Genomic DNA, 25278 nt, shown 5'->3' on the forward strand with positions numbered 1-25278 from the left:
TGTGCATTAGTACTCAATTGATTGATCTGGCATGACACTTACTACAGGTCAACTGTAGTGTCTACTAAAAATCTACATATAGCATTTATTACTCATATGTTTATTTATATGTTTTAAATTTTATAGTCTTGTTAACAAAATTCTGGTTTGATTAAATATCATATTTTTATATAAGGAGAAATGGAACACCAACATAAAATGTTTCCCCCACTAATCAACTTCAGAAACACAAGGAGGATATGTTGTACAGGTGAAGTGTTACATAAAAATGGGTATAAGTGAACAAATTAAGGGGGGGGGGGGATAAAATAGATATCAGTCAAAATAAAAAGCAAGAAAAGTTCATTTGAAGGGCTAACTTTATGTACATATCTTTGCTGAAATTATTTAGTTTTTAAATTCTTGTGTTGTTTTTTGATCTCATTACTCAACTAAGCAATAATGGTATAATATTTTTAACTGGGAGCTATTAACCTGACACTTTAAATATATTATTTCAGAGTTTTGTGCAATTTGATGAAAATGATAGACCACACTGACCCCTGTTGGCAAACAATGGCAACAAAAGCTCATGACGCTTGTCAAGGCTTTGTTGTGACCTTTATATACAGTACAGGCCAAAAGTTTGGACACACCTTCTCATTCAATGTGTTTTCTTTATTTTCATGACCATTTACTTTGGTAGGTTCTCACTGAAGGCATTAAAACTATGAATGAACACAGGAGAGTGATGGACTGCTGCGGCTGATGACCTGGCCTCCACAGTCACCGGACCTGAACCCAGTCAAGATGGTTTGGGTTGAGCTGGACCGCAGAGTGAAGGCAAAGGGGCCAACAAGTGCTAAACACCTCTGGGAACTCCTTCAAGACTGTTGGAAAACCATTTCAGGTGAGCTCTTGAAGATCATCGAGAGAATGCCAAGAGTGTGTAAAGCAGTAATCAGAGCAAAGGGCGGCTATTTTGACGAAAGTAGAATATAAAACATGTTTTCAGTTATTCCACCTTTTTTTGTTAAGTACATAACTCCACATGTGTTCATTCATTGATTTGATGCCTTCAGTGAGAATCTACCAATGTAAATGGTCATGATAATAAAGAAAACTCATTGAATGACAGGTGTGTCCTGTACTTTATGTGATAGAAAGTTTTACAATTAATTGAATTTTTTAACCCTTATTTGTTAGTGATCTAATATGTTGGTAGTAGCAGCTAGTACACTGTTCAAAAACTCAAGGTAACACTTAAACAACACAATTTTACTCCAAGTCAATCAGACTTCTGTGAAAACAAACTGTCCACTTAGAAAGAAACACTGATTGACAATCAATTTCGCATGTTGTTGTGCAAATAGAATAGACAACAGATGCAACTAGCAAGACATCCTCAATAAAGGCGTGGTTCTGCAGGTGGTGACCACAGGCCACTTCAATTCCAATGCTTTCTGGCTGGTTGTGCTTTCACACTAGTGGTAGCATGAGACAGGGTCCACAACCTACACAAGTGACTCAGGTAGTGCAGCTCATCCAGGATGGCACATCAATGCGAGCTGTAGCAAGAAGATTTGCTGTATCTGACAGCGTAGTGTCCAGAACATGCCGGAGGCGCTACCAGGAGACAGGCCAGTACATCAGGATACGAGAAGGAGGCCGTTAGATGGAAACATCCCAGCAGCAGGACTGCATTGTGCAAGGAGTACTGCCATAGTCCTGAAAAATGACCTCCAGTAGTTCACAAATATGCATGTGTCTGCTCAAATGGTCAGAAACACACATCATGAGAGTGAGAGTGGCATTTGCCAGAGAGCACCAAGCTTGGCAAATTCCCCACTGGTGCCCTGTGCTCTTCACAGATGAAAGCAGATTCACACTGAGCACATGTGACCGACATGACAGACAATGCAAGACAATGCTAGACCTCATGTGGCTGGAGTTTGTCAGCAATTCCTACAAGATGAAGGCATTGATGCTAAGGACTGGCCCGCTCGTTTCCCAGACCTGAGCACATCTGGAACATCTCGCTCCATCCACCAATGCCACGCTGCACCATAGACTGTCCAGGAGTTGGTGGATGCTTTAGTCCAGGTCTGGGAGGAGATCCCTCAGGAGACCATCTCCCACCTCATCAGGAGCATGTAGGGAGGTCATGCAGGCACGTGGAGGCCACACACACTACTGAGCTTCCTTTTGACTTGTTTTAAGGACATTACATCAAAGATGGATCAGCCTGTAGTGTTTTTTTTTCCACCTTTAATTCTGAGTGTGATTCCAAATCCATGGGTTGATAAATTTGATTTCCATCGATAATTTTTGTACGATTTTGTTGTCAGCACATTCAACTATGTAAAGAACAAAGTGCTCAATAAGAATATTTCATTCGTTCAGCCCTAGGATGACTTAATTTATTGTATTGAGCAGTGTATATTTTTCCAGCATCTGTGTGCCTCCCTTATGATCTGCGCATTCGCTTTAGCGTTGTGGTTTGTGAAGGTGGGTCAACTAAATCTATAAACCCATGGTGAAACGTAATCCTGCTAGACTGAATGGCTGTTTTTCACCATCTGACGGCGTGCTTTGTACGCCATTATCTCTCGTTTGGAGAAGCGTAGACGCGCGTCCGCCGCACGCGCTGAACGTCTGGCCAGATCGTTGTTTTACTACGAGCCTTGTAGACGCTTTCTCCTTGAAATAAGACCAACGGATCCTTCCGACGCGCTTATCGCGGCAGCAGCAGCAGCAGCAGCAGCAGCAGACGGGTGGGTGGCGCTAGTCTGGGCCCTGCGTGCGGGAGTGCTGCGCATGCGCACTGCGCCGCGCCGAGCAGCGGACGCTGGCGGGGGAAGCACGCACGCCGTCGGCCGGCGGGCTCGCGTTTCCACACGTCCCAGGTTGTTATTAACGCAGCGAAAAGCGGACTATGGGGGACATGTAACGATACGCGGGTTTTAAAAAAAAATCCGGACCGGGCGGAACGCAGACGGCGTCGCATTGTTGTGCCGCGCGCAGGTAAATCTGACGTGTTTCAGTCTGTTCTTATTTACGTGCACGGCTTCCTACGCAAACGCCCCGTTTATGGGACACACTAGCATTATTATCATTATCATCATCATCAGTATTATTATTATTATTATCGTTTGGAGTCTTCTTTTAAAGACGGATTTACAAGTTCATTACCAGGAGAGGTCCAGCCTATAGTAAAAGGGCCTTTACTATAACAGGCGGAGATTATTCTAGCGGGTGTGAGTTAAATACCCTTTCAGGCTTGTCGCGGTGTGATCTGCGACGCTCACAAAATCAATACAATCAATAAACAAAACGTCGCATCCGCACGAAGGTAATGCGGTAATTATTACAGATTAAATGCCGCGTTCATTGTATTGTGTGTGTGTTTTTATTGTTCCAGTCAGCAAGATTTGTAAGACACACCTCTCGATGTGTTGAATATTATCTTGATTCTCTATTTATTTATTTATTCTCTGTTTTATTAATGATAAAAGGCTGTTTGAGCGTCCTTGTCCCAAACACAACAAAGGGCTCCCCAAACAAAGGGGGTGTGGGGGGCCGGAGAGCTGTCTGCAGGCACCGGGTCAGAAGAGCAGCCTGCTTTCTTCTTTTTTTAGGAGACTGTTTTCTTAGTGCCTCCTAGAATAGGTGAGGGTGCGAACTTTGACCTCTTAACAGGAGACCGATCTTGTGTTTTTTGGACTGGGGGGGTGACATTATGTGGTGTTATTTGCGCCGCAAATAAATTCACACTTGCGCTTGATTTATGCCCGTTTGCAGTTGGTGGGTGTGGCTGTTGGTGGGTGGCGCCATGATCAAGTTGCTCATCAGTACTGGCCCCTCCACCGATTGTGCCGTAATCCGTACCATCTTACCAACCAACTGAAGTGATTGTCATTGTGAAACACTGCAGCACAGCACACGGTGGCACAACTAAATGTGTCCTCTGCTTTTAACCATCACCCTTGGTGAGCAGTGGGCAGCAGTGGGGACGTTGCTTTGCTCAGTGGCACCTTGGTGGATCGGGATTCGAACCGGCAACCTTCTGATTACGGGGCCGCTTCCTTAACCGCTAGGCCACCACTGCCCCTTTAACTGGGAACCAGTTTCGTGTGTAGAAATAAATTCTGACTGTATATACTGTTAATCAAACGTAATTTAAGAGGTGCTTTTAGAAATTGTTTGGCACTAAGATGCTCGAAGCATGTATTGAGTAGACTCTAGGCCAGAAAGTGACTAAATCATTTTTCTGATGGTCAGGGAGCATGTGACAGGTATAATGACAAATAATGTAGTAGTTAGAGTACACCACTGATATGAATGCTTATCATCACAAAATGATATTTCAAAACATAATGCTTCTTGAAAAAATGTTTTTCCTTCTATTGGCTTTGTATTGTAGCACTTTGCATGTTTAACCCCTTAAAAGCATCGTAAATCAGCACCACAGACAGCTCAGCTACATGGGAGTCTGGGCAGCAGGTTCTGGAGATGTGAAGGGTTAAAAGCTTGGTGCTGTTTTTATTTTTTTGGATGGTTTTTGTCTGTTTGTGAGTCATGCTACTCAGGGTTTCTCTCTTTGTGGTATACGGGGTTCACTATTGTTTTCGAATTCTTTAGAGGGGAAAAATGCAAAGTGCAAACATTGCCATTCTTTTCACATGCACTACAGTGGCGGGCTTTCATGGTGCACCAGCACAAAGCGCAGTCCAAATACCTGAGCGTTCACTGTCCCAAGACAGCAGCTGCCTCTGTCTTTTTCTCTCTCTGCCCCCCTCTCCATCATTCTACATGGCACACATGGGCAGTGCACACTAGATCAACTAAACAGCTTGTTCTCGTAATAGAGTAGAGAGCAGAGCATGTTCGAAACATCTCACCCTCATGCTCTTTAGCTTGGGTGCATAACCCTGACTCAGCCGGAAACCTTTGGAAACGTATGCATAATCAATGAAGTGAGGTTACGGCCATAATTCCACACCACTGCGGTGCTCACTGAATGTCTTTGGGGGGCAAAGTTGATATGTAGTTATTGATTGGCAGTTTTACTCATGTCATCAATCTTGGCTGAGCGGTCATTATCAGTGCCTGGTGAGGAAATGCATGTTAAGGTGATAGAAAAGTTGCACTTTAATTACATGTTATGTCCCTGTTGTGGTTTTTGTCTTGGCAGTATCAATATAGTCATGCTCATAATACATTGCGGTACAAAAAAAAAACTTGTTCATTATTCACTGACTACTACTTTATTAATGGAGGAAATGTATGGACATGTTCTATGAGTGTCATACAGCCACATGACACGTTTTCCCTGTCATTTCTTTCCATGTCACTCTTAAAGTTGGCCGAAGGCTAAATTTCCCAGCTATCATGCACATTTCTTGACAACTGATGTGATTAAGTTTTGTCAAACTTCTGTCAGTCCCACAGATGACAGGAAATACCCGGCTCATGTTCAGGACTACTTTGTGATACATGGGTGAAAAATGGGTGATGAGTGCTCGAGATTCAGGTTGCCATCTGAGGGGCCTGAGGTGTCATCTCCTGAATTGAGTGGCTCAGTGGGTCTCTGTGGATTCTCGAGTCTAATTATAGTTCACTGTAGCTCTAAGTTAAGGTGACCTGATGCTGTCAACCAGGAGAGGAGTTGCTGTTTGATCTGGGTGGGATAATAGTTCTGTTATATTTGATAAGTATTTTTCTGCATGGAATTTAGCGTTTGTAGACTGAAGCCGATCTGGTCTCATTCACACTTTTTCTAGGACAGTGCATCAAGTCACCTATCCTGGTTTGCTTCAAAACAAATTGTCTGACTACTTGCCAGCTACGCCCATTGTTGGGAAATTTCATCCTAAAGTAATAAATGACTATTTACTATTTCTGTATAATGTGCATGTCATGTGGCCACTTTGCCCTGCAGTTTACCACTGGTTATAAATGATTTATAGACCGTTTCACTGATGCACTGATCAGCTCATGGTGATAATTATACACAGCAGTCAGTGTGCACAGTAGGGGTTAAGGATAATGTCCATTATGCATTATAATCAGTAAAATCAATCCATTCTCTAAACCGCCCCACACTAAATAAGCAGCCACCCAAATCAGTCATGATCACCTGTTTTGTAATTGATAGATTGTTCCTGTTTGTTACAGAAATTGTTATTGATATGTTTTATGCGGCAACAGTCGGTAATGAAAATTCCAGTATCGACCCAAACCTGTTTGCGAGTGGGAGACTCATCTGTTGTCATTATGGCCACTTGCTCCAGCCTCACTCCTAGCTACTGATCCTGATACCTAAAACAGGAGTTAGTGTGTGGAGAAAATAACGGGGACAGTGGTCACATGGGTTTGCTGGTTCACTTGTTGCAATTGTGCTGAGGACAACACATTTGATTGTGTGATGAGGTGTGTGTGTGTGTGTGTGTGTGTGTGTGTGCATCTGTGTGTGCGCCTGTAGTGGACTTAAAATTTCTCTAGCAATTCTTTTTATATATTTTCAGCTTTGTCTAGGGTGACCAGGTGTCCCACTTTGCATTTGAGCGAGCAACAATTTGACCTTTTGTTCCACTTCCTGCATTTTGGGATAATTGTCAGTAATAAACATGTACATCTAACCATGTACAGATGAGCCACCGATGAACAGAGTTTCTACTCTGTGTAATAATTCTCATTCAAAAACAAAACCTTCATGCAAATGCAGTCCCGACACAGCAGAGGCACGGTAATATCCTATATCTGAGAGGAGAGCAGTGAAGGCGCTAATAAGATATACATCAGTGAAACCTGCAGAACCAGGACACAGTGTGCAATGCAATATAAACGTCAATAAAACATACAATCAGGATCTTATTTACATACTCATGCCATGTACAGATTATAAACAAGACAACACAATATGCATGAAGTAGAATAAAGTACTGTCCAGTTATTGAGTGAATGAGACTGGACCAAGTCGCATTGTGAATATGGGACATGGTGTTATAGATAAGCTGTTTATGAGGGGGATGACTGAGGGAATAAACTGTTCCTGTGTCTGTTCACTCTGGTGTGCATACTTCCACATCATCAGCCTGAGGGGCAAAATTGAAAAAGATTATGTCCAGGGTGTGGGGGGGTCTTGATTGATGACAGTAAGTTAGTGTTAGTTTTCCATTTGTAATCTGTGTGTCTGTTCACACACACACACTCACATAGAGCCACTTTCTGTGTAAACCCAATGAGAAAGTAAATGAACACATGCTGGGAAATCTTTTGAGTGGTTTTATCAGGAGCATCTCTGCTTCTAATGTGCCTCTCTTATAAACCTTTTGCTTGAGGTTCTCGCTTGATCTGTAATCAGATATCTGTGTGAAGTGCCTCTTTATACCCTCACTCTGCTGCCATCGCCAGCCCACAAAAGTGCATTTCTAAAGGCTTGCTGTCTTCCTTTTTTTTTTTTTTTTTTTAACAAGCAAAAATTTGAATAAGAAGTAAACCATGGCAACATACGCACCCTGCCTAAAAATGAGCGTCATTTCTCTTTTTGTCTGTCCCATCCAGAGCTTTGGTGCAGTGCCAACTGTTTTGTGTCATGCTGCTTCAATTGGGCCCATTGTGGACTATTTACTGGGTCTTGTTTTATTATGAATAAAAAAACTGATAGAAACAAGTCAGTCAGCATTATTGTCATGTCACCATATACAAATACGCAGAGAGATGAGATTGCAGTGGGCAAAAAGACATAGTGCAAATGGAATAACACACAACACAAACATTACAAAGGACATTGTGCACAGACATTGTGCAGGTCGAGACAAACGTGACAAATTAAGCAGACAAGTAGCAGCAATATGATAATATTTTAATATACTATATTTAGTATATAAAGTGTATATTGTATATGATATATGATAATGATTTCATATATCATATACAAAGCACACTTCACACTGAACAGCAAAACATTAATCCACTCACAGATCAGGGGAGAAATAATAATTTAAAATTATTCAAATGGGCTGTCAAGGGTCAAAATGTGATGCTAGATGACTACAGAATATTTAATTACAGCCAGTGGTCAGGTCATCGTTGACCAGAAAAAAAGTTTTGTTGATAACTACATACAATTCATTACATCATTCCATGATACTCTAGAATCCATGCTGGTGCCAGAAATCTCAGGATACCTTTAGCGGTCTTGTAGGGCCAGAGCTATTAAGTTAGATGTTTGTATATTTGTTTATATAAGATTAAGTAAACCCAGTTCTCAGATTCAAATTCAAAGCAATTAATATAGTTTAGCATAAATATTTCAGCAGCAAAGGCACATGTCAACTAGCTACCTGGCCACCATCTTCGTCTCCCCATGGCTTCTCTTGTCTGGGGTCGCCACAGATGACCAGTATGGTTGTCTGAATAATTGATTTCGTAAAAGATTTTTGGCATCACTCCCAATTTACATGGGCTTGGAACCGGCACCAAGAAACGTGCTGTCACATGTGTCCCCAGTAGGAGTCTGTCACATGCGTCCCCAGTAGTTGTCCCCAGTGGGTTGTGAACAATCTACCTGGTAAGAGATGCAAAAGCCGTCATGAAATTAAATCAATATTTATATTAAAAAGTGACAGATACTGTGTGACAAGGGATTATAAGATTTGTTTAATAGGATGACTCTGATGGTGATTACACAATGATCAGCCTGGGAAATGCTAAATGAGATTTAGCCAACTTTAGCATGTTAGTCAATGTATTAAATAACAGCAGAGCTCTTGGTCACACGTCTCTGAGCTTCAGACATTTTTGGGGCGATATTTTTATGCCCTCATATAAGATATAGCATGTTTGCAAATGACATGTTTACTAGTTAACATTCAGAATTCCAGAATGAGGAAGGAGGATGCGTCAGAGCCATCAATCATCTCCATTGGCTCCTCCCCGTTTAAACACACATACTATAGTGGAATCCTGTTGTGGAATGAATCTGCATGTTTCGCTGTTAGTCAGTTCCTGCCAGTTCAATGTTGATGACATTTCCATCATGGAGTCTTCACTTTTATTACTGATTTCTGTAAATAATTGTTGTGGCATTAATCTTGAATCTTGAATTAACACACCCATACAACGTCTATCAAATCTGCATGATGCATGATGGTTGTCACTATGTGCATCATTACGTAGTCTACCCCAGAGATGGATCATTTATGCCCATCTAGAGCAAATCTCTCCCTAGTACCATTGGTACCTAATTTTTTTAAGTCAGGTTGCAAAAAAAAAGGAGTGAGCAGCAGCAATAAGAGATGCACAGTTCATTTTTGGGACTTCTGAGACATTCATTGGAAAACCTGTAAATGCCTCTCTTTCAGCTGAGTGTAAAGTGTTTAACTGACTGTGCATGATAGCCTCGGCAGATTGCTGCCACTTGGTCGCTCTGTGGGAGATGTGTGTGTAACGGCCCTGCGCTGACTTTTAAACACACTCCTGCCGAGCTCTCACTCGGCTTTTAATTCCATTAGAGGCTCGGTCTGCCTCTAAATCCTTGTCACTCACCAATCTGCACTGGCATTCAAAGGGCTTCTGTCACTGTGATTGTTCTGCCCGTACTAATCATGATATCATCTACACCATATGCACAGTAAGCAGTGATGAGGGAATACATTTCAGGAGCAACAAATTATCTAAATAATGTAAAGCCAGAGAAACATTAAAAAACGTTTTTGTAACATACATGAAATTGGCATTCTTCTCATTACATTACATTGCCACATGCTTTGTACATATACAGCGGGGAAAATAGGTATTTGACACATCAGCATTTTTATCAATAAGGGGATTTGGTGCAAAATGTCCAACAAATGTAGCCATCAAGCCAAATATTGAATTTATTTTATTTTTTTGTCCCACTTAGTAAATCCCCTTACTGATAAAAAATGCTGATGTGCCAAATACTTATTTTCCCCGCTGTAAGTGAGGTACAACACTCAAGCTTCAGAACCATGGGAGGGCCTAGGAGAGGGCCAATTGCCAATCCGTTCAATAGGTCATAGTGCAAAGGGGTCGAGTAGTAGCAGCACCTTAAATGCAAATTAGAGTGCAGCACTCAGAATAGATGGGTGTTCAAGTGATTCTTGTGCATAATAAGGGATGCCATCTGTTTTGAGTATAATTGGTGGCATGTTCTTCAATATCATCGAACCAAATATTAGAACAGTCTAAAATCAGGTTGCTTTACATCTGGCAGTGCCAGATGACTAGGGTGGAGTAAATGTGTTATGATTTGTCACATGACCTCGGTCACATGGCAACGTTCAGAAGGCATAATAGAAGCATAATAAGGTTTTTAATGGGTGATGCAGAGGCACAGAAACATCCACGTTGTTTCTCATTCACAAACATACACAACTGAATACACTTTAATAAAATATACACAAATGGAAATACATACACATACTTGTGAAGCCCAGACACAGGCAGCTGGAGAACACTCACCCCAAGGCTGACAGTGAAGTGAAGTGAAGTGAGTGTGCGCTTTTCAGTCTGCGAGAGCAGGACAGGTCGAGGTAATCTGGCCCGTCTCGGGGGAGAGCATACATCTGTTAATAATAGTCCTGGACAGACATTTTCCTCAGTCTGACTTTTCATAAGCATCCTAACCTTCTGTTGAAGGCCGCATGAAGTCCCTGGGGCTGTGTTTTCATATTGGCAACTTCACTTGGGAATCTTTCATGTACTTTAAATATGAGGTGTACTTTGGTTAACAACGATTTTACCATTTGCAAGTTTGGTAAGAAGATGATTATGGGGAACATATACTGTGGCCTTTGCCTGCCCTCAACAAATAGAGAACCTTTCTCTATGATCTAACATAGATTTCAATAAACAGAAAATAAGTGAAAGTGAAGTGATTATCATTGTAATACACTGTAGCACAGCACACGGTGACACCATGAAATGTGTCCTCTGCTTTTAACCATCACCCTTGGTGAGCAGTGGGCAGCCATGACAGGCGCCCGGGGAGCAGTGTGTGGGGAAGGTACTTTGCTCAGTGGCACCTCAGTGGCACCTTGCCGATCGGGATTCGAACTGGCAACCTTCTGATTACGGGCCCACTTACTTAACCGTCCCAGCAACCATAATCTTGGGAGCATTAAGATAAAGATGTTCCAACCAAATTTATGCCCAATGGCAATTATTTTCTTCGAGACACGGTGTAAAATGCAGCAGCACTCGGGAAGCTGCGACTTTTTACTGCACGTTCACCTGCTGGTTATGGTCTTACATACATTTTACATTTTCTTTATTAGATTTGACTATATCCATCAGGATACACTACAAGGTTTTATAGGAAAAACGTCTTGGACTGTCCCTGTAACTACCGATTGTAAGTCACTCTGGATAAGGGCGTCTGATAAATGCTGTAAATGTAAATGTAAGTCGTTAAGGGCAAGTCTAAAGTCAAGTCAAAAGTCATTGTTTGTGCAACTTGCTCAAGTATTTGTCTCAAGTCCCCATCTCTGGGGGGGTGGGCATGATGAGAAAAGTGGAGCTAAAAAGAGTTAAAGCACCTCCACACTAGAGCTGTAATCACGTTACACCCAACCCCGGGTGCCAGAGCCTGGGATTGCTAACCCTCCCAAATTGTCTGGGACATCCCGAAATATGGGTGATTTTGCAACAAAATGCAACACAACCACCAATGAAAAGGCATCCTGGAATTCTGCACTTTATTCCGCCGAATATTTAGTTGACCCCTAAACTTTTATAGCCTGTTAACTGACAACACCTGTTCAAAAAACAGTAGTCATATTTCATTATCACAGGATCATATTTCTCTCCAAATAGGCTAAATCATTTTATTGAATTGTCTGTCTGAATTAATAACAACAACACTAATAATAAGATTATTAATTAAACACCACCATTTCCCATCTGACCCATGCCCCCTTTGTTGGACATGTTTCACTTGTGTAACCAGACTTTTGGATATGCACATCAGGTTTGTTCTTAAATATTTAAATACGGTGTGCAATTCCATGCCTTGGTTGAACAGATCAAACACACCAAGCACCCCCTGCAGCGCTAATGTGTGCCTTAATCACAGGGCTGTAATCAGATGATGGTTGAGCTCATGATTGCAGGAGCCAAGGTTAGTCAGGTCCCATCCAGACAGTGTTGTGCCGAAACGTCTGGCACTGTCACCTCTCCACACATCTTGTACTAATGACGCTCTAATGCAGTGGCTGCTCGTCATTAGACCACCATAGATGCACCATCTGGCTGTAAGGCTGTGCACTGCCAGCAGACGGGCTAAAACACATTCCAGTGTGATATGGAATGGTTCTTAATGTGTCCATTTGCACATGAGTTCATGTTGTTGCTGTTTTTGCATGTTGATTTATTTTTTCTTAGCTTTTTGGTCTCCTACATGTGTTGTGCTCTCTGTGTTTCTCTCGCTCTGTCATCTCATGCTGGCAGTGTATTGCAGGGAAGTACCGAGTAATTGGGAGTTTTCTCGGGTGCTGCCGCCACAGAAACGGCCTCCATGGTGCAGTGACACAGATTTTGAGTTGGAGAAAGCGCAGTGACACTCCCTTCATAAGCTTCTTTAAAGCAAAGTGGCACACAGACACACACACACGGAGATAAAACCTGCATCATGGTACACATAGTAAGAAATACGGCTGCTGGTTTACAAGAGCAACAACCTGTCCTGTTGGGAGGTATATTTCACTGTCTGTTTGTCTCTCAATCTTGCACATTTTCTGAACAGGACATCACCAACACACTGACTGATCAAACAAGCACCCAAGCTCTCTCTCACACACAGACACTCCCACACAGTTGCCTGTACCAGAGATCCATGGTCCATGGCTTGTCTGATTAATTAATGAGGAAAGCCTGATACGGCCGAGGGAAATGCAGTTTGTGGAGTGGGGTGAGAATATTGGAATATTTGACTGGATGAGGTGTAGTTATCTGCCTTTTTATTGTGTTGTGCAGCTTTGTAGATATTGGCACTGGTGTAGTAAGATTTGCATTTATCCAGAGCGACTTACATTCAGTAGTTATAGGGACAGTGCCCCCTGGAGACACCGAGTGTTAAGTGTCTTGCTCATTGACACAATGGTAGTAAGTGGGATTTGAACCTGGGTCTTCTGGTTCACCGTTGTGAGTGTTACCTACAAGGCAACTACTACCTTTACAGATACATTATAAGATGCTCTGCTAGTACCAGGTGACATTAGAGTGGTGTATTTTGTATGTATCATTATCAAATTCACTCACAAAGATGGAAAAACAAAGCAAAGACTGAAAAATACCTTTAGGTTAGGGGTTAGGTTTTGTATTAATTTTAGCCTTGTTACAGATAACTGGGTTAAGCAATATGACCAATATAACCCCAGGCAATATGACCAATTTCACTGATCACAGCAGTGACTTCTGTCACTATCTGTCCCTACTATTTGAGACAGTACTGGTTTATTCAAACTGGCTTTGGTTTTTAATTAATTATATTATCATACCTTTATTTTATAAAAAATTATTATAAAATTATAAAGTTGCAGCAATTTTGCTGTAAATCATACTATCTTGAGCTCAATGTTTTCATGTGTTATAGTATTCACTAGTGAGCTAGAGGTTGAAGTCAAAATATTTCATGACCCTCTTTATATTTAATAGTTTACTTAAATCGCACATGACAGACTCTTAGACTGACTGCTAGGCCGGTCAGGACTGGAGACCCATCTTCACGTCTCATTAGTGCCGGGGTAATCTCTTCACGCCTCATCTGTCAGGCAGTGCCAACTCCATACCCAGGTCACTGACTTGGCACTCTGCCATTCCCACAAACCCTTCTATGGCTGCCGTGGTAACAGGCGTAGCTGGCAGGGCCCACATCCCCCTACCCAAATAAGAGGCATGTAGTCCCAGCATGCTCACTCCTCGTCTGGATATTCATGATTTTGATGCCCGAGGCGAAAGAGCATTCCACCCCAAATCCGTTATTTAAAGTGCGATTCCCCGCTGTGAAGGGAGTAGTGGTGTGTTGTGTTCGTTGGAGATGAAAATTGTGAATTGAGGGTCATGCTGATTTAAATAAATATATCTATTTATGGGCAATATATCAATATAACCTTACAATTACTATATAACATTTGTGTATGTGTGTGTGACACCAACACGCCCAGAGAAAATCATATTTTTTGTGATCTCAGCCTTAGCGTATGATTATTAATGATTGTACTCACTTAGCAGCTTATGCTGTGTCAGATGTGATTAATTTATTCATGTTGGTCACACAAGGGCTTACAATTTTAATCAGTATCCCGGTCTAAAAAGGATGATCTGAAAGGCAGAGTATGAGCACTTGCATTCAGTGTATTGTTGCCTTGGCAGCACTGAGATGCTGAGCCTTATAGCATTTTTCATGGACCCATGCCAGCACGGATTGTGTCTGCTTTTCCTGTCTACTCTTTTTCATATTATTTTTTGGTTGGTCAAGGTCACATACTTCTCATTTTTATGATCATGGAAGTTCAAGTTCTAGTTGTCTACATTTTGGTGGTGATAGTCTTTGTGGACTAGGGTTTAATGACAGAAACATAGCAAGAAACACATAACGAGGGTATGGCAATGATCACACTCAGACTAGACGCATTCATGTTCTTAAATAGCTTACATACAGGTGAACACAAATCATGGCAAATCAGGGGACATAGGACATGGAACACTAGGAAAACCTGTCCCGGAGTGCCAAAGACAGTTCAGGTCATGACAGTCAATAGTTGTGACTGCAATAGCCGTGTCTAAAAAGTCTGTCTTTGTTCTACCTGTCAGATAATGTTCCTCTATAAATAAGTCAGTATAGATAAAAATTCACATTTTTACCAATTTTTTCTGTCTTGGAGGGTATATTGGGTTGTGATGTGGCTTTAAAAGGCTTTCATGTATTTCACTGTTTCAGTTGCTGTACAAAGCCGCTGCTGTAATGCTGTAACATTTCATAAACTAAGGCTCACTTTCTCAAAGACACTGTCCATTCTTGAATTTCAAGAGGGACCTCCTTTAATTGGTCAGTGAGCCATTCATTTGGAAATCCACTGATTGGAGGAGGAGGGGCAGAGTGTGAAACATGGCAATAGGCTTTGTTTAAATGTTTTAGGCTTTGGTGACATCCTGAATTAGTGTAGAATAAGCTTTATACCATCTTATCAATCATATGACCATTTTTCAAGGAAATGGTATGTAGACAGTTGCCTATGGGTGATAAAATTAGAACCTTGTGTTTTATCTGGTGAGTGTTTGTGGTATGTTCTTTATGGTTTGGCTTTGTGTTTAAATGTTACAGTAAAGATGATTGAAACATACACTTCTTTATTTCCCAGGTGAAATCTTTGGAAATCAGCCATGCCACTTGTGAAGAGGAGCATAGAGCCTAGGCACCTATGCCGTGGGGCACTGCCAGATGGAGTGGTCAGTGAGCTGGAGTGTGTGACCAACAGCACACTGGCGGCCATCATTAAACAACTGGGCAGTCTGAGTGAGTGTGTTACAATCTCCCTTCCTAACAGCCTATATCTTCCCATCAGTGTCTGTCTTCTGTGTGGGCATTTTGCTTAGTAGTATGTAATCTACAACCATCCTGTCAACAGAAATTGACCATTGATGAACTGCAAAATGTAAATTGAGACTATAGTATTAATATCTACTAATATCTACTTATCTACTAGGGTGATATCAACATAATATTGGTATTCTATATTAAGGGACATCTCACTAACCTCTCTTATTTCTTGTGTTAATAAACAGTATGTAAGATATGTGATTAGAAAATTATTCTGAAATTGTTCTGTCCTAAAAATGCAGTTATAAAGCTTCTCTTGATTAATGGCAGCATTTTAGTCCTGTTTATAGTACCTATTATCTACCACAACCTCATTCTGTTTCACACTGATTAATGTAGCTGTGCATCTATAATTTTCATGCAGTAAAAAGATCTTTTGGTCCCATTCCTCATTTAATGTGACAGGCTGTCAGCATGAATGAAAATGTCTTTAAATTAAATTGTCTATCGACCCCCCCAGGACGGCCAAGGGATATATCCATTACAGCAGTGCAATACAGTGAGTGCAGGAATGTAGATCAGTGTAGTTCCTTCATGCTTGCTTTCTCTCAGATGGTGTTGTCTGTGTGTGTGTGTGTGTGTGTGTGTGTGTGTGTGTGTGTGTGTGTGTGTGTGTGTGTATATATATGTATATACTTTTTTTTGTGACATCTGTTCTAACCTGACATGATTTAATTCAATGATCAACACAGCAGTAGCGCACTCATAGCAGTGTGCGGTTGTGTTGGTTGAAGTGTATCTAACACAGGAGCAGAGAGTGGTCCTCCACCCAAAAGTCCCCAGACAACTGATGCCATTGAGTATATACATGTCTCCTTACTCAATATTTGTCTTTGCAGGTAGACATGCTGAGGACATATTTGGGGAGCTGTTTAATGAGGCCAACAGCTTCTACATTCGAATGAACAGCCTGCAGGAAAGAGTGGACCTACTGGCTGTGAAGGTCACCCAGCTCGACTCCACTGTGGAGGAAGGTAGGTCTCTTTGCGACTTTATTGCTCATGCAGGACCCATAATTTAGCTTTGTGTCCTTGCCTACGGCCAAGTTAAAAATGAAAAATTAAGACTTGGACCAAAAAAATGGACATCCGAATAAATGTATACAAATCAGGTTTATGTTTTGTACTGGACCGTGTGGGTGCAGGTAAATTGAATAGTGACATGCAAGTTGACAAGCTTTTTGATTTCCTGTGGCAGATCTCTGCAGAATCATGCACATTATGTAAAAATTGATAGATGAGTAACTGGAACCCACAGATTACATTTCAATCACTTCACACACATCAGGATCAGAAATGCAATGAAGGTTTTGATTTTATTCTGTGGTGCCTGTGAACTAGGGCTGCAACTATCAAATATTTTTGGAATCGAGTTTTCTGACGATTTTTTTCATCAATTAATCGAGTAATCGGATAACTCATACTTTTTTCTCTATCAATAGGTGTTATGCAACATGAAAATCGTAAAATGAGCAAGCAATTGGCTGTTCTTCCTCACAAAAAAGTTTTTTTTATTCGAACTCAATACTTTTATTAGATCAAAGCTTAAAACCTTTGGGTTACTGGCTCCAGAACTAAGCCCATTTAATTAATCTTTCTGTGAAACATTCGTGATGTACATGAAAATAAACTATGAAACATAGGTTAGCCTATTTGTCCTTAGTTTTATTTAAATTTAAAAAAGGAAAAAGAGGTGCACTCCCTGCTATAGCCCATCTCAGAATAAAGAGAAGAAAGTATAAAGGTACAAAATAGTAAAAAGAAAAAATAAATATAAAATTCAAGTATTACTTATAATCCAACTTAAACAATACAGTTCAGTTTCCAGTTGTATCCACATGAGGTAGGTAGGTAGAATGTTTGTCTTTGTGCAATGTCATGTGCAAAATAGAGAGAGAATTTGTCTTAGTGCATGTGTTTGCAATGCATGTGTAAGCCTGTGCCGCTGTGATGTACAACAATTGCTATAAACTCGCCCAAAAGTAAATCTATATGCTAATTTATGTAGATTTGTCCATCTGTTGCATTTATTATTACTTCATTATATATTTGGGGAAGGTGTGTTTTGAGATGTAACCTATCAGTGTGTGTGTGGCGTCTGTAGTGTATTAGCTCTCTTGCTCACGCCTCATCACTATCGACTCATAACACAAATAATTACAAATAATGTACGTTCTAAGAAGCGCTAATGTTAGTTAGCAATCTGCTTGTCTGCTTGTACAAGTGCGGGTTACGTGAGTCTGCTTGTACAAGTGCGGGTTACGTGAGAATTTGTTCGGTTAAGGTGCTGCAGTATTGACAAAGTACTATTATGGTAGTGTATACACCGCACTACATTGTCCACCTTACGCAGCGTAAAATGGTCCCACACTTCAGACATTTTATGCCTTTTACGCACACCGGTATCTTCATTTTCCGCCAATAAATCGCACCTGCTAAAATCGTTGCAATGCGCGTCAGTTAAAACAGTCCATGTAAAGAATGATTCCGGTGCTGCGCAGCTCCGCACTGCGTAGCTCCGCGGGAGCGATACGATAATAAATGTCCTTTGGTGAAGCCTCGAGGCGAAGAATGTTCCGAATATTTTTTGTAATCGAATCATTCAAGTTATTCGAATAATCATTTCAGCCCTACTGTGACCTGAAATAGTTTTTCAGTGGAAAAACTGAAAAAAATCTATTGATTAAACAATATGGTCCTCTTAGTCTCAGCATGTCTTCCAGGCATATTTTACATCTGTTTGAAGCCTTTCAGAAAAGGGTAATCTCAATTCCAAAATGAGGTTGGGACAGTGGTGGCCTAGCAGTTAAGGAAGAGGCCCTGTAATCAGAAGGTTGCCAGTTTGAATCCTGGTCTGAACAAAGCACCGTCCCCACACATTGCTCCCCGGGCACCTGTCATGGCTGCCCACTGCTCACCAAGGGTGGTGATTAAAAGCATAGGACATATTTCGTTGTGTGCACTGTGTGCTGTGCTGCAGTGTATCACAAGGACAATCTTCTCTCTCCATTCCACAGCTAACAGGAGACCTCTTTTGTCATCCCACCCCTTTGGCCATCCCCTTTTCTTTAATACTTGTCTCTAGGGAGGTTGTACAACACTTGTACAACCTCAATTCCAATGAAGTTGGGATGTGGTGTAAAACCTAAATAAAAACAGAATACAATGATTTGTAAATCCTTTTCAATCTATATTCAACTTAATACACTACAAAGAAAAGCTTTCTAGTGTTTAAATTGATAAACTTTATTGTTCTGTGCAAATCTTCACTGATTTTCAATTTGATACCTGCAACATATTACAAAAAAGCTGGGACGGGCATATTTACCACTGTGTTACCTTACCTTTCCTTTTAACAACACTCAATAAACATTTGGTGGCAAAGATGGAGACTCGAGTCTGAGACAAACAATGACTTGTGACCTGACTTAAGACTTGCCCTAAACAACTTGAGACTTGACTCAGACTCATAAACAATGTTAATTTCATGGAATTATTTATATAACCGAGTGGAAGGCAAAAAAATAATATTCAGACCACCAACCCCACATTGCTGGCTACGGCAAGCCATGAGGGGATAAAAGTACCCCAATTCCAACAAAAACAATACATCCGCTTTAATATTTTAGATTTTTCTCTGAAATGCTCATTTCAGAACATTTATCCTTGAATTTAAGAGGGTATTTGGTTGATGTGGTTTATTTTGAGGCTTTGTGATTATGATTGGAACACCAATGTGTGATCTGTCTTTATAATTGATATTTGTTAAGTGAAACTGTGGGACATGGACCCTGTATTTATTGTAACCTACAACCCAGCATTAATCTGCATTTAGCACATCATTTGTAAAGCCCTCTTGAATAATTCTGTGATCTATCACAGATTTCTTTTTTCTGTTCCTGAGCTGTCTGACTCTGTGAGGAGCAGCACTGCTCTTGAATGTGTAATGAGGATCAAGGTAGGAATGTTGCCCAAGAGGCTCAATAGGATCATTGATATGAAAGATCTGAGGCTGGTTTGCCTGGGTGTGTTGCTTAAAATGATTAGCAGTCAGTAGCTGCCTCCACTTCTCAGAACCACGAAATTAAGATCAGATTTAAATGCTGTATTTTTAATTGTATTTTAAGGGAATAGCACTGCAATACTTTTTACTCTTTATGTTTTAACTGATGGGAATGGCCTAAATTATGTGATGGGGAGGGGGTCCCCTGTTGGTCACTTCATCAACCCGGGTATGATGATAAAGAGGGAAAAAAGAACCAAAGTGTTCTTATTCCTACAACAGTGGTATATTACGTATCCAACAAAGAACACAGGCACAACAGGCACAAGGAGTGTTAAGAATGCCTAAAGACAAATATCATTCAGGGAAACATTTACATTTACGGCATTTATCAGACGCGAGCGACTTACAATCAGTATTTACAGGGACAGTCCCCCTGAAGCAGTTTAGGGTTAAGTGTCTTGCTCAGGGACACAATGGTTGTAAGTGGGATTTGAAACATTGATGGTGGAGAAGATACCATACTGTAGGATACTGCAGATTTTTGAATTGTTATGTACCCACAAACTTTAAGATTGACAAAAAGTTTCCCAATTTGTTCCCTAAGTTGGGTCATATAATGTTTCACCCAGCCAAACAGCATTGGTATTGTTTCTGAGCCTGGTATTAGCTGTGGTTACCGAACAGCATATGGGCCCAGGCTGTGATGCGTGTTCTGGTAAGAATACCAGTCTGTTGCGGGGTGTGAACCGTAGGTATTTGTTTTGCTAGCATATCTGCCTTGTACATTTTGTGAGAATCTGCAAGCACCCATCTGGTTGGTGGTGATCCCCGGTGCTGGTCTGTTCCATACGGCAGCGTTGAAAAATCCCCCACCCACCTTAGGATCGGAGGGGATTTATCAAGGGCTTTTCTGCAGTTTCACGCTGTCTGAGTGTTATCCGGTGGGGTATAATCACCAGCTTTTATAGAGCGTAGGGGGAAGGCTGACTGCTTGTGGCATGCTGGGCTTGATTAAACCTTGTGTTAGGCTATCTCGGTGAAGCTGTAATAACTCAGATGCTGCAGTGAGCAGCTTAGCAAAGCTCTTTTGAGGAAGCTCTGCCCAGGGAAGGAGTGGGTGGCTGATGCGTGCTGTGAGCCCCACAGTGGCATGTTTGTCACATCTCCTGCCCCTTAATGAGAAGGAGTTGGTATGATGGAGAGGTTACAGCATTAAGAATTGTGCCACTGACTTGGAGTAATGGGGTAATTTAGCAATTACTTAATTAAAGGCTTACTTACCTCTATCATGTTGTTTTCTTGCCAAGGGCTGCTATGCTAATAGGGTGGTAGAAGCCAAGTGGTCAACAAACTTCACAGCCAACTATCTATTTTTCAGTGTGTTTTAAACCCCATTATTTAATGGTGTAATTAGTGAATAAATATATGTCTAATTATATTATAGTAGATATATATTATATTAATAATTATATTATATTAGTAGAGTCACAGTAGAATGTTCCAAAATGTAATTATGTTTTAAATACTGTTGGGTAAATTGAGCCCAGATGTGTGGTTATGAATCAATTTGAGAATTGATTAATCAGCACATGATTTTTAGTAAATTATTAATAATTCCATGTGTTTGACAACTCTAGTAAGTCTCATGGTAATTTTAATAATAAAGTTCTTATAATGAGGCATGGACAAAAAGGGTGTCCCCAGAGGTGGTCCACGATTATTATTATTAAGTCAAATTAGAGTAAGTCTCTTCATTATCAGTGAATGGACCCTAGTTTTTATTGCAGAGATTCAACTCAAGAGAATTTTTGTAAACAAGTGCTTAAAGCTATTACAAAAAACATAAAAGAGGAAAGGGAGGTACATTTCATTCACACTCACATTCATACAGCTATCTTGATAAATGTTAGGGTGATGGATTTCACCTTAATCGGATTATTGTGGTATAAACGGTATAAATGGCTGCATGGTATAAAGGACATCCAATATAAATTTGGCCAACGGGAGAGGTTTCCATTCTACCGGCCTACCACAGAAATATTCGCTCCTCATGAAAATGGCAAAGTCGCATCACCTGCGGAAAACGACACCTACTTGCAGCACGAGCCAATAGTTTTGGGTGATAGCACAGACCGCATGGCAGTGTTTTGACAGATCCTTAAAAAGTCCTAAATTTGTGTTTCCAAAACAACAAGGCCTTAATTATCATTAAAAAAGAACTAAAAAATTTAAAATAAAACAAGCCTTCAATCTCTCAGTAATCCACGGGCACTGCAAGCTGCACACTTCCTGGTTTACTCAGTACTATCAAGACTCCTTGCCTGATGGGTTTGTGCGCAATGGTTAGGGTTAGGTTTAGGAGTAGGGTCAGGTTTAGGCCATGACATGGTGGCATTCGGAGTACGCATGCGCACACAGGCGCAGAACTGATCAGGCACTGATTGGGTACTGACAGCGCACATGGAAATGACCAGGGGCATTTAGTGTTATTTAAATATTTTCGGACAATATCATTAATGTAAACTCTACAGCTGAATACAGAAAATCCTAAATATTTTATATAATCACTCACATCATAAAAAATACCATACCACTTTTTGCCCAGATATGGTTTAACCTGGTATACGTTTATACGTTGCGCGGAAGCTATCATGCAAGTGGAACGGATTGACAGCCTGTTTGCCATAGCTTACATTGCGTTGGTGTGTGTGAAAGTCCCGCCTCTACAGGAAACATATGTAGTGGGTTGCAGTGGACAGAAACACAAATTATATACAATTCATCGTTTTACAATGGATTCCATTTTATTTGTTGTATTCCGTGATGCCATCCACGTTTTCCGTCTCGCGGAAGTCATAGGGCCCTAAATAGACCTATGCATTCATTGATAAAATAGCACAAGGGATACAACAGGGGGATGAAGGGGGATGGGGGATGGTTTTGGCCATTTTTATCCCCCCTCAACTGGAGTAATGAGTATAAGTCACGTAAGGTTCATTCTTTATCAATGTTTATAAGGTTTGCTCTTGTTCGTTGTGGCTGGCTGAAGTCTTCTGATGGAAGACCATATCTCAGAGCGCAGGCCAGAGTTTTCTTAGTTTTATGGCCCTCTCTATTGACTCTGTTCTTTGTCAGGAACTCCCTACAATCTCCCTGTTTTCCTACAATATTGATCTGTAAAATGTTTTTTTTTTCTGAATATCCATTGCTGTATTTATATCCATTGCTTGTATTTTGTTACATCCAAGCTTTGCATATATGTTAAGAATTGTTTTTTTTTTAACCCCCTTCACTTCTCAGTGTCCCTTCAAGACATCAACATGAGGAAGGCATTCAGGAGCTGCACCACCCAGGACCAGCAAGTGGTGTCCAGGAACTCCATCCCAAATCCAGTGTTGGAGATCTACCACCACGTTGACAAACCCCCACCCCTCAACATCCTCAGCCCATACAGGTGACCTCAGAGTGGTCCTGGCATAGTTTTGTGTCCAAACATCCCTTCAGATTCAGAACAGTACTTTTTGAAATGAAAGCATTGCTTAATAACACGAAACAATTTCATACAGTACCAGTCAAAAGTCTGGACACACCTACTCATTTATGGGTCTTTTTTTTTTTTTTTTTTTTTTTGGGTCTCTCCAAAGCAGGGAACTTTTGCTGTGATGGCAGCATTTCACACTCTTGTCTTCTTTCCACCACCTTAAGTTAGACAACGGAGATGGTTTTCCAACAGTCCTGAAGGTTTATGCTGAACTTTTTTTACCATTTACTTGTGTTAATAAGCATCTCATGACAATAGTGAGCAAAGCAATCATGAAGGTAAAAAGACAGATCCATGAAACATTCTCTGTTACAAAAATACTGAATATGTTTATTGCATTGAATTCTTCAAAGTCTCCAGTCTGCCAGAGTAAGTGTGTCCAAACTTTTATATTATATATTATATTATAGTGATACACACATTAAAAATGCATCCAGAGAAATGAATAAATTCTCCCAACCCCAGAAAATGCATGCACCAAGAACCTACATTATTGGAAGCTCATTAATTCTGTATAAGACAATGAATTATGCTTATAATACTTATAATTATAAAATTATAATAATTATTGTTATTGCATTTATGGGGTTCACCTAATTCATCATAATGAATTGACAACCTCAGACTAGTATTTCAGTCTTTCTCATTTTTATAGCAGCTGTTCACAAGACACATAATGATGATAGTGTCTGTAGGTTGATATGCATATTCAATCCTCCTTCTGTTTTTCTCTGCTCATTCTATCCTTGTCTTTGTCTCTCTCTCCATTTCCCTTTCCTTTATGTAGGGACGATAAGAAGGACGCTCTTAAGTTTTACACTGACCCCTCCTACTTCTTCAGCCTATGGAAGGAAAAGATGCTCCAAGCAACTGAAGATAAAAGGAAAGAGAAAAGGCGCCAAAAGGTGCGTTTGAATGTGCATGCCAGTGTATTTACATACACATGACTCAAACCAAAGGTAAGGTTATCTAAAAATGTTTTTGTTTACATAATTTATTAATCATTAAGGATCCAAATGTATTTGTTTATAATATATTACTATATATTAGTAGTTGTAGTAGCAGTTGTTGTTGTAGTATTAGTAGTATTATTACAGATCAACATGAAAAGAACTTCTTGACCATTTTGTCTTTCATTTACATATGTAATACTTGATAGGCAAAAAATCATAATTGTGTTTTTGCACATAAGCTTAGTTACATTAATAACATGTGTGTGTTCTGATGTGTTGTAATTAACACACACTGACTAATTTAACCCTCTTGTTCTTTTGCACCCTGCACACTCAGTGTTTTTAGTAAAACACAAAGTCTGATTGCAATTCAAATCTGAGGTTAATAGCAGCACAAGTGCCTGCTGCGCTGCTATTAAATTGTGTCTACTTTTTTCGTGAAATGGTCCGGTCTGGCGAAAGCCATATTTCTACCCAGAATTTGAGTTCTCTTTAATTTGCGCATAAATAAATTATTAAATAAACATAATTCCAGAAGATAATAATTCCCCTCTAATATCTCTCTTTCTGTATCTGTCTCTCTCAAACACACACACACAAACAGGTACACATTCACACACACAAATTCTGTAAGTGGTTTTGTGGATGGCTCTGCATTTTGAGGGCACCAGGTCTAACCTCCCCAGACTTTACCCCCTCATCCCTCCCTCTCTCCAGACCAGCTGCCCGTCCCACTCAGACCAGGCTAAGCACCCGCTCAGGCAGGCCCCACCCAGAAGCCCCCTGTTTGGCTCCGTAAGACACCTCTGTTCATTAGTTGCCCTCTGTCTTTCCCCTCCTCTGTCTGCATCTTTGCCTTAAAAAGAGAATTTCCTTTGTGGTTCCTGTGTTTATGGGTTTTGTGGATTTCTGTTATTCCTTGTGTTTTATAATGAAACTTGTTCACCTGCACTTTTCAAGCTTGAAGGTCTGGGTTCTTTATGTCGTGTAGTGTTTGTAACCTTATGTGTGTTCTGAAGACCTTTTCCACTTTGATTTATAGGTGTGGGTTTGGGAGAAACAGTTTTTTCCCCACTCACATATAGACTTGTCTTGCAGTGAATGTTGTTTCCCCTTTCACCTCTGAGTCCCTTTTCTGCTGGCAGCTACTGAAGACCCATCAGTATCCCTGG

At 40.6% G+C, this 25278-nt stretch overlaps 1 protein-coding gene across 3 annotated transcripts in view; it reads left to right on the plus strand.

Annotated features, from left to right (window-relative positions):
* Positions 1–2805: 2805 nt before the first annotated feature.
* LOC114801801 (wiskott-Aldrich syndrome protein family member 3) overlaps positions 2806–25278 on the plus strand; it is a 28135-nt gene continuing 5662 nt past the window's right edge. Inside the window, exons 1-6 of one of the 3 annotated variants that reach the window (XM_029000162.1) lie at positions 2806–2885; positions 15369–15523; positions 16447–16581; positions 22913–23066; positions 23941–24058; positions 24824–24901. In XM_029000162.1, coding sequence (XP_028855995.1) covers positions 15391–15523; positions 16447–16581; positions 22913–23066; positions 23941–24058; positions 24824–24901 — 618 coding nt within the window. In that variant the 5' untranslated portion in view covers positions 2806–2885; positions 15369–15390. Of the gene's footprint in view, positions 3004–15368; positions 15524–16446; positions 16582–22912; positions 23067–23940; positions 24059–24823; positions 24902–25278 lie in introns of all 3 variants that reach the window. The other 2 variants (XM_029000152.1, XM_029000171.1) reach the window with 2 other exon arrangements.

Source organism: Denticeps clupeoides, chromosome 1 (assembly GCF_900700375.1).
Source record: "Denticeps clupeoides chromosome 1, fDenClu1.1, whole genome shotgun sequence".
In the NCBI taxonomy this organism is placed as follows: Eukaryota; Metazoa; Chordata; class Actinopteri; order Clupeiformes; family Denticipitidae; genus Denticeps; species Denticeps clupeoides.